Source organism: Apodemus sylvaticus, chromosome 14 (assembly GCF_947179515.1).
Source record: "Apodemus sylvaticus chromosome 14, mApoSyl1.1, whole genome shotgun sequence".
NCBI lineage: Eukaryota > Metazoa > Chordata > Mammalia > Rodentia > Muridae > Apodemus > Apodemus sylvaticus.
Genome location: NC_067485.1, coordinates 24,584,306 through 24,595,035, shown reverse-complemented (window position 1 = coordinate 24,595,035; position 10,730 = coordinate 24,584,306). Strand labels below are relative to the sequence as shown.

The 10,730-nt window shown below is 42.9% G+C and overlaps 1 protein-coding gene across 1 annotated transcript; it reads right to left on the bottom strand.

Moving 5' to 3' along the window:
* Positions 1 to 8,390: 8,390 nt before the first annotated feature.
* On the bottom strand, positions 8,391 to 10,400 carry LOC127665228 (polyadenylate-binding protein 4-like). The gene has a single exon (XM_052157663.1). The coding sequence runs from the start codon at positions 10,398 to 10,400 to the stop codon at positions 8,391 to 8,393; it is 2,010 nt and encodes a 669-aa protein (XP_052013623.1).
* Positions 10,401 to 10,730: the final 330 nt, after the last annotated feature.

The window sequence follows — 10,730 nt, the reverse complement described above, 5'->3', positions numbered from 1 at the left end:
TCTGTATCCGGAAGCGGAGAGAGTTGAGCTGAGGGCTCCCGCCTGAGGCCTTGCCCCAGATTGTGTCTGTGGACCAGATGGAGCCCGTGTGCACCCCCAGGGAGTGCCGAAGTTGTATGCTGCCAGGACCTCCCCTGTGTGTTAATCACTCTGCTGGGCAGCCGATCCCCCAACCGGGCTGTTGCACACAAGGTTAGCATGGCCGCCCAGGCCCTGAGTCCAGGCAAAAGCCTGGGAGGCCAAGGTCCAAGCAAAGTTCCCCTAGGGCTATGACTGTTAATTGGGTGGGCCAGGTGAACAGGATGGCGGGTGTGCGCCCCCGCGCTCCCCGAAAGCGCCGGGAGAGTCTGCTGTGCTAACAACCTCCTGGGTGGGTTGACTCACAGATGGCCCACCAAACCGCCCAGTTCTTGGGGTCAGTCCTGTGCCTTTTGGGGCCTAGACCCCCGCTTTGTTAGCCTCAGGCTATGCCCGTTACAGCTCTGCCCACCAGAGCTCTCTGTCGCCCTCAGGCAAAATGGCGGAGCATGCACAGGCCCGGGCAAAAAACCTCCTGGCTGGGTTGGCACCTCGATGGCCCCCTGAACAGCCCAGGGTCTGGGTGCATGCCAATGCCCGTCGGGCTCAGACCCCCGTGGTGTTGGCCTCGGATTATGTTTGTGTACCTCAGTCTGTCCGATGTCTATGGTGTTCGAAACAAAGATGGAGGTGAGCCTCTCCTGACTGGCAGGAGGCAGAGTTCTGAAGTAGCTTCCGTGCAGCCAACTTTTTTTTTTTTTTATGTCTAAATAACTCTTACTTTTGTATTATGAGTCGTCAAAAGCATAGTGATATCTAAATTAGAAAGCAAGAACATATATAAATACAGGATTTATTTTCAATATTATATTAGATCTGCATGTTGAACATTTAAACATTCTGCGTCAAAATGGTAGGCCAGGAAAATATATAAATTATGTGCATGTAAATGAAACACAGAGCAAAAAAGATAAAAATGATGGCTTTTTTGTATTTTTCTTCTTACAGGCTTTAAGTTCAGGAAAGGTAATAGAGAATCGATGGTGTTTTTAGAAGTACTTATTAGATGGATTAAGTTATATGTCAAATATCTCTAAGGGAAAAAATATTTACAGTATTATAGTAATCTTGTATTCAAATTTGAACTTCAAAATACAAAATTAATGGAGACAAGAAATACTAAGATCAGAAGGAACTCAAAGATAAGACAGTTGATATCAGTGTCAACATGATTTAAAAAGACTTATTTCTTCATTGAATAAAACCTAAATACAGATAAAAGAAATTGATTTTGATTTAAAAAAAAGATTAGTGTGTCTTTTTTTAAATCAGAACTTAATGATCCCATACAGATAATGTTTAGAATAAAAGAGTTAATTTTTACATGTTGATTGAAACACATAACATAGCTTATTAATTTTAATTTACAAATGATAATTTATTCCATAACCTCTAATTATATAAACTTTCTAACTCTTTGTTGAATAATTCTTTCTTGATAAGTATGGATATTTATTTAGTCTGTCTAAGGTACTGATGACAAATCAAACAACCAAATCCTCCAAAGAACAATTTGATATCCCACTGACTTTTCTGGAATTATTTACAGACATATAGGTGAAGAGTTGCTTGTATACCTCGTTTTATGTAAGTTCTGATAGGGAAGGGCTGAACTACAAGTGCTAATCCTGAAGTGGTTTTTCTGCATGGTAGAAGTGTACTGGGAAGAAAAAAAAAAAAAAGCCAGGGAAAGGAAGATTAGTTTTCTTCCGTTTGTATTTCTTAGTCATGGGAATCTGTGTTAAGAAAGGGGAATTAAAGAATCTCTGTCCTTTGCCTTACAGAAACTTTGTAATTTTATGAGGTCCCATTTGTCAATTCTTGCTCTTAGAGCATATGCTATTGGTGTTCTGTTCAGAAACTTTCTCCCTGTACCGATGTCCTCAAGGGTCTACCCAGTTTCTTTTCTATTAGCTTCAGAGTGTCTGGCTTTATGTGGAGGTCCTTGATCCATTTGGATTTGAGCTTAGTACAAGGAGACAAGGATGGATCAATTCGCATTCTTCTGCATGCTGACCTCCAGTTGAACCAGCACCATTTGTTGAAAAGGCTATCTTTTTTCCATTGGATGTTTTCAGCCTCTTTGTCGAGGATCAAGTGGCCATAGGTGTGTGGGTTCATTTCTGGATCTTCAATCCTGTTCCATTGATCCTCCTGCCTGTCACTGTACCAATACCATGCAGTTTTTAACACTATTGCTCTGTAGTATTGCTTGAGGTCAGGGATACTGAAAAACACCATCAAGAGGACAAATCGGCAACCAACAAATTGGGAAAAGATCTTCACCAATCCTACATCAGATAGAGGGCTAATATCCAATATATATAAAGAACTCAAGAAGTTAGACTCCAGAAAACCGAACAACCCTATTAAAAAATGGGGTACAGAGTTAAATAAAGAATTCTCACCTGAAGAACTTCGGATGGCAGAGAAGCATCTTAAAAAATGCTCAACTTCATTAGTCATTAGGGAAATGCAAATCAAAACAACCCTAAGGTTTCATCTTACACCAGTCAGAATGGCTAAGATTAAAAATTCAGGAGACAGCAGGTGTTGGAGAGGGTGTGGAGAAAGAGGAACACTCCTCCACTGCTGGTGGGGTTGCAAATTGGTACAACCACTCTGGAAATCAGTCTGGCGGTTCCTCCGAAAACTGGGCACCTCACTTCCAGAAGATCCTGCTATACCACTCCTGGGCATATACCCAGAAGACTCCCCACCATGTAATAAGGATACATGCTCTACTATGTTCATAGCAGCCCTATTTATAATTGCCAGATGCTGGAAAGAACCCAGGTATCCCTCAACAGAAGAGGGGATGCAAAAAATGTGGTATATCTACACAATGGAGTACTATTCAGCCATTAGAAACAATGAATTCATGAAATTCTTAGGCAAATGGATGGAGCTAGAGAATATCATACTAAGTGAGGTAACCCAGACTCAAAAGGTGAATCATGGTATGCACTCACTAATAAGTAGATATTAACCTAGAAAACTGGAATACCCAAAACATAATCCACACATCAAATGAGGTACAAGAAGAAAGGAGGAGTGGCCCCTGGTTCTGGAAAGACTCAGTGAAACAGTATTCGGCAAAACCAGAACGGGGAAGTGGGAAGGGGTGGGTGGGAGGACAGGGGAAGAGAAGGGGGCTTACGGGACTTTCGGGGAGTGGGGGGCTAGAAAAGGGAAAACATTTGAAATGTAAATAAATTATATCGAATAAAAAAATTAAAAAAAATAAAGAATCTCTGAATAAGAAGAGAGAGGAAGAACATCAACTTTTTCAATGTTTCTCCTCCCATATTATTAACAAAATCTCTCCCACTAAGAGAAAATCATTATTTTAAAAAAGGCTTCTTTATTTGTATTTTATCTGAATGAACATTTCCCTATATTTATATACGTGTACTTCTGTGCAGTCTTATGGGCTATCCAGTAATCATTAAAAAAAAAAAAAAAACTTCCTTGGGTTTTGTCCCTTGAATTCTAATGAAAGCTTAGTATTATTAATAAAAAAACAAGTAAAATATTAACCAAGTACAGCAGGAAAAAACTCAATGTGATGGTGAATTATACAGATAAGTATTCCAATACTGAATCATTTATGTATGTATGTATATGATAACATTGTATTCAAAATGTAGTAACTTTCTATGTATTTCCAGATCATTATTTCTCCAGATTTCATACTGTTAAGTGAAAGTGGAGTACACTTTTATTTGAGTAGCAAAATAACTTTGATGTGCTATTAAATTTATAACCTTTGTGAATATATTTGCTATGTGAGTACATGCTTGTAAATTGATTTTCACCACTATTCAAATAGTTGAAAATCAAATATAACATAACAAAGGTTAAATGACAAAACACTTACAATTTTTCTACTTTGCTCATTCCTCATTTTATTTCTCTCTCTCCTGCTGCATAACAATGGGGTGGATCATAGTAGTCACCCTATCTCTGTAGTTTTAGAGTTTTTTTAACCTTAATTTTAACAGTGGTTTTTAAGTGCTTTAACCACACTTCTAGCCCATCACTCACCACAGATAGTAGAAAAGAACGATTATTAGGGTAGGGAGAAGAGGGTCTGTTTAGAAATTGTTCTTTGGAGCAAATCCAGTCTGCATTGTTAGGAAAGGAGCCATTCCGTTCACAGGGGTTAGAGATGGCAGCTGGATCCACTCTCAAATACTTCACGAATATACCAGCGTCCAGTTCAGCAGTGTCCGGACAGTAAACATGAATCAACAGTGGTGGCATGATCAGCAGAAATAGCAAGGTTGCAGCCTAATTGGCACAAGTCAACATGACTGACCAAGACCACTAGGAAAAGTTCTCTGCCCCGCATCTCTTAGGGAATCAAAGATCAGTGAAGACAGAAGACCAAAACAGCATTGCACAGCTAGCTCTACAAGCAAGTTCATCTCACTGTCTGTTGAGTCCTATTTATATTCCCTCTAAACATCAATGTGTCCTCCATATTCCTTCCCTCACCATGGGCCTTCCCTCTGCCTTAGCAAAACTCCATTTGAGTCTGTATCAGCTGGCATCACTCTGCCAATCAGCCTGATAGAGTGCATCACATGTCTGCTTTAGCAAAACATCCTTTACCTGTATCTGCTTCAGGAAATTACTCCTTCACATGTTTGCCCCAGCAAAATGCCATCTGACACAACTGACTTTTCAAAAGAACTGTAAATTTCCACTTCATATCTCAGTTTACAATAAATTCATGTATTCTTGTTGTCTTAGAACCACCGTCTTTCCTTTCCCAGATCCCAAAGATCTAACATGTGCAAACAACTCCATTTATGGTTTGGTTTTGTGTTTGTTTGTTTGTTTTTCGAGACAGGGTTTCTCTGTATAGCCCTGGCTGTCCTGGAACTCACTCTGTTAACCAGGCTGGCCTCAAACTCAGAAATCCTCCTGCCTGTGCCTCCCAAATGCTGGGATTAAAGGTGTGTGCCACCACTGCCTGGCCCATTTATGTTTTAAAACCCAGTGCTTTGTGATATAGTCCTTTATTGCTGCTGTCTGAAATTCAGAAATGATTATTATTGAAATGTGTTTCCCAAAGGGTCATATAACTTGTTAAAGTGAAACTAAAGAAGATCATTAAAATAAACTAAACAAAGAAATACCATAGAAAACACTGAAGGTTCAGAAATAATAGTAATTATCCTTTCAGATTGTAATAGAATCAAAATATTGCCTGGCAGTGGTGACGCACGCCTTTAATCTCTGCACTTGGGAGGCAGAGGCAGGCAGATTTCTGAGTTTAAGGGAAGCCTGGTCTACAGAGTGAATCCAAGGACAGTCAGCGTTACACAGAGAAACCCTGTCTTGAAAAAGAAAAAAAAATTATCAATATATAACACAACTATCACTGCTAGAAAGTCCTAAAATGGACCTTCCAGTCTGGGCTAGTTTGCCTTGGGCTCAAACTCTGTAGCCAGTCACTCAAGACCCAGAGGATGCTCTATTCCCAGGTACTCTAACATGCCCAGGATCAGAGGTGAGGAGGATATAACATCTGTCCCAATACCACTAGGAATAACTGGGACCAGCAGAATCCAGGAATGCAGAATCCCCGCCTGGCCAGTGGCAGGGGTACCCCCAGTCTGGGCTGGTTTTCCTTGGGCATGAACTCCATAGCCAGTCCCACAACACCTATATGAAACTCCACTTCCTGGTGCTCTAACAGGCCCAGGATCCCAGGATTACAGGATCACAGGATTACAGGATTACAGGATTACAGGATTACAGGATCATCAGAGCTTGGTCACACTAGGATCTCTGGGCCCCAGAGGCACCTTGACTCCCAGGAGCTCTGACATACCCAGGATCTCAGGATTACAGGATCCCAGAGACAACTGGACTCTGAGGAGTCCTGATACAACCAGGATCACTGGAAGGACAGGTTCCAGTCAGATATAATGAGAGCAGGTAGCACTAGAGATAATGAGATGGCTGGAGGCAAGGGTAAGAACAGAAGCAACAGAAACCAAGGTTATTTGGTATCATCAGAACCCAGTTTTCCACCATAGCAAGTTCTGGATACATCATCACACTGGAAAAGCAAGATTTGGTTCAAAAATCACTTCTCAAGATGATAGAGGATTTTAAGAAGGACATAAATAACTCCCTTAAAAAAAATACAGAACACAGGTAAACAGGTAGAAGTCCCAAAAGAGGAAACACAAAATCCCTTAAAGAATTACAGGAAAACACAAACAAGCAAAGGAAATGAATAAAACCACCCACGATCTAAAACTGGAAATAGAAACAATAAAGAAATCAAAGAGACAACCCTGAAGTTAGAAAACCTAGAAAGAGATCAGGAGCCATTGGTGTAAGCATTACCAACAGAATACAAGAGATAGATGAGAGAATCTCAGGTGCAGAAGATACCATAGAAACCATTGACACAACAAAGAAAATGCAAAAAGCAAAAAGCTCCTAAACCAAAACATCCCAGAAATCCAGGACGAAATGAGAAGACCAAACCTAAGGATAATATAGAAGAGAGTGAAGTTTCCAACATAAAGGGTCAGTAAATAACTTCAACAAAATTATAGAAGAAAACTTCCCTAGCTTAAAGAAAAATATGCCCATGAACATACAAGACGCCTACAGAATTCCAAATAAAATCAACTGGACGGACAGTATTACTAATCCAGAGTCAAAATTTTTGACCCAGAATTGTTCCTATCTTAAAGAACTTCAGGGATGAAATGGAGAAGATACTGAAGGAAAGGCAGACCAATAACAAGCCCAACTTGGGATCTATTCCATGCTCAGGCTCCAATCCTGATATTACTGATGCTATAATATGCTTTCAAATGGCAGCCTGGCATGGCTGTTGAGAGGCTGTCCCCTACCAGCAGCTGACTGAGACAGAAGCAGATAGCTGCACTCAACCATTGGACTGAAGTCAGGGACTTCTGTGGTTGAAATAGGATTGAAGGGGAGAGTGAACCTACAGAAGACTAGCAGTCTCAACTAACCCAGACTCCTGAGAGTTCATAGACACTAAGCCACCAACCAGGAGCATACACAGGCTGGTTCAAGGCCCCTAGCACATATATAGCAGAGGGTTGCCTGGTCAGGCTTCAGTGGGAGATATTAATCCTTGAGAGATTTGAGGGCCCATGGAAAGGGGAAGTCTTGTAGAGGGGGGAGTCACCCTCATGGAGACAAGAGGGAGGAGGAATGGGATAAAGTGTGGGGGAGGGGCTAAGGAGGACAACAACTGGAATATGAAAAGATTTCTTGCAAATATTTTCTTTAACATGTAGGACTACTGATTTTAACATCCAAGATAAAACTTGCTAATATGTAAAAACCACCATCTTATAGGTAGATAAATAGATATCGATAGATAGATGTATATATATATATATATATATATATATATATGTGTGTGTGTGTGTGTGTGTGTGTGTGTGTGTGTGTGTGTGTGTATGGTTCATGCATGAAAGGAGATGGCAGACTGTGTCAGAATTATTGTCCTTAAATGATGATTTCCAGGTCCATCCATTTTTTTAAAGACAACATAATTTTATTCTTTTTATGACTGATTAAAATTTGTGTATGTTAATTGACATTTAAGGGGGCTTCACATTTTAGCTAATATGAACGATGGTGCAAAAACCATGGTACCCAAATATTTCTGTGATATAGACTCAAAATCTATAATCATATACCCAGGAATGGTATGGTTGAATTAATTGCAGTTCCATTTTTACATTCTTTTCAGGGACTGCCAATCTTATTTCAAGGTTGTCTTATTTAAGGGTTTACTGTCTTTAATTCCAGCTCTTGGGAAACAGAGGCAGGCAGGATTTCTGAGTTCAAGGCCATTCTGGTCTACAGAGTGAGTTCCAGGACAGCCAGGGCTACACAGAGAAACCCTGTCTCAAAAAACAAACAAACAAACAAACAAACAAAAAACAAAAATAAAAAAGTAGAAAAAAAAAGTTGTCATCGGAGTCTCAACAGAACCCAGAACTGTTCTTTTAATTGAAAAATTCTGTCGGGCAGTGGTTGTGAATGCCTTTAATGCCAGCACTTGGGAGGCAGAGGCAGGTGGATTCAATAATAAAAATAATAATAATAAATTTGAATAAAAAAAAAAAACCACAGCAAAACCCTGTCTGGAAAAACAAAATCAAAAACAAAGAAAAAAAGAAAAAAATTCTAGGTACTTCATAATTGACCTTTTGGTACAAAATGACCTATTGAATTTGCAATTTTGTTCTAGGTGTAGATAGAGGTCCACGGTCAAACTAGGACATCTTCAAACCTTATCCGGATGTCATGAGGGGTGATTTGGCTTTTGGCTCTTTTTTTCTTGTTGTAGCAGCAGCAGCGCCCACCTCCTGGGCAGCTTCTTTCTCGGCATCATAAGCCTTAAGGACCTCCACAGCTTCATCCACCTTGGACCGCAGGGACTCGGGGGACTCGAGCATGTGCAGCAGCTCAGAGTTGTCGAGTTCCAGCAGCATCCCAGTAATTTTTGCAGCCAGGTCTGAATGCATCATTTGGATCAGTGGGAACAAACGCTGGCCCAGCATCTGCTTCTGTTCCTCGGGGGGCACCGCGGCCAGCATGGAGGCAGTCAGGGGCTCCTGACCCTGCACTTGGACCCCAGGCTGGGGGACCTGAAGCGGCTGAATGGCAGGATGAGGGCTGTGGACACTGGAGGCATCCTTGTGTGTAGCCACAGCCCCAGGAACAGTGGCAGCAACTGTAACAGGAGGTGCAAGGGTTGGCACAGCCATAGGGACGCCTCCAGATTGGCAGCTGTCAGTCAGCCCTGGCTGGGCAAAACCAGCCCCACCAAAGTGGTCTGGACGCTCAGAACCGACTCTCTGAGTGGTAGTAGGAAGGCCACGAGAGGCCGGAGCATTACCAGTTGGAGCCAGATGTTGAAGAACTGGAGGAGGCCCAGACTGCTGTGGAGCAAGTGGCATTCCTTGGAAGCTTTGAGGTCGCCAGGCTTGCTGCCAGCGTGGATTAGGCCTCCTCTGTGCTAACTGGTTAGGCCTGTAGTATGGAGGTCTTCCCTGCGCCTGTGGAACTTCGGGCACATAGTAGCCCCCAGCTGCGGGCTGGAAGGCATTTTGGAAGGGGTTTGCAGGAACTGCTCTCAACTCAGCCATACGCTGCATATACTGGTTGGTCAGGTGAGCCTTCCGCTCTTCCTTCCCCTGGGCCAGGGCCACATACAGTGGCTTGGAGCCCACAAGTTGTCCATTCATTTCGATGACAGCTTTGGTTGCCTCTTCGGGAGAGGAGAAACAGACAAAGCCAAACCCTTTGCTTCTTCTTCCTTCTACCATTACCTTCACACTGGTGATTGTTCCAAAACGAGAAAACTCTTTCCTCAATTTCTCATCATCAATGGTGTCATCCAAGTTCTTCACGTAGAGATTCACTCCCCGGTACCGATTGATCCTCTCCCGCTTCTGCTGCTCAAATTTCCGTTTTAATTTGGCCTGGCGTTCTACTTTTTTCTGGGCACGGCCTACGAAGATGGCTTTCCCGCCCATTTCTTTTCCATTCATTTCTTCCACAGCCTTGCTGGCGTCTTCGTGTTTCTGGTAACTAACAAAGCCAAAGCCTTTGGACTTCCCACTCGAGTCTCTCATCACCTTGACACTTAGGGTCTTACCAAACTGGCCGAAGAGCTCTTTCAGCGCCCCATCATCCACCTCTTCTCCAAAGTTTTTGATGTAAACGTTGGTGAATTTTTTGGCACCAAGCTCGGCTTCGCGCTCTTGTTGAGACTTGAATCTGCCCACGAACACTTTGCGGTCATTGAGGATCTTGCCGTTCAGCATCTCGATGGCCTTGTCGGCGGCCTCTTGGGTCTCGAAGTGGACAAAGGCATAGCCCTTAGAGCCCTTCTCATCACAAACCACCTTACAGGACATGATGTTTCCAAAGGCAGAGAAAGTGTCGTACAGCGCCTGGTTGTCTATAGATTTGTCCAGGTTCTTGATGAAGACATTTCCCACACCAGCCTTTCTCACAGAGGGATCCCTCTGAGCCCACATGATGCGGATTGGCCTTCCCTTAATCACTTCAAAGTTCATGGTGTCCAAGGCCCTCTCGGCATCAGTTGGCAGCTGGAAGTTGACATAGCCATAACCCAGGGAGCGGCGGGTGAACAAGTCACGGCAGATCCGGATGGACAGAACAGGCCCCATAGAGCTGAACTTTTCAAACAGCAAGGCTTCGGTGACGTCCGAGTGCAGATCGCCCACATATAAGGAGGCCATCATGGGGTGGGTGCCGGCTTCAGCGTTCATCTCTCCAAACCTCACAGTCCCGAGCCGGTCTAGGAACACTTCTTACAAGACCTACTGCAGGACAAAAGGGGCTCTGAGGCAGGTGGCAACAGCGAAGACCCTGGGGAGAGGCTTGAACACAGACGATTCAAGGCAGGACGTCTTGTAATGGACCCTGCAAAAGACCCAAGACAAAAAGCTCTCAAAAACAAATATGACCCTCTCTTGGTTTGTACTCTCTAGCTGTCATGGCTTGGAACTTTAAAATTAATTAGACCGGGACAGATTCATGCACTGGCAGCAGCAGCAGCAGCAGCAGCAGCAGCGGCTGGTCCAGAGGAAGGGCCATCA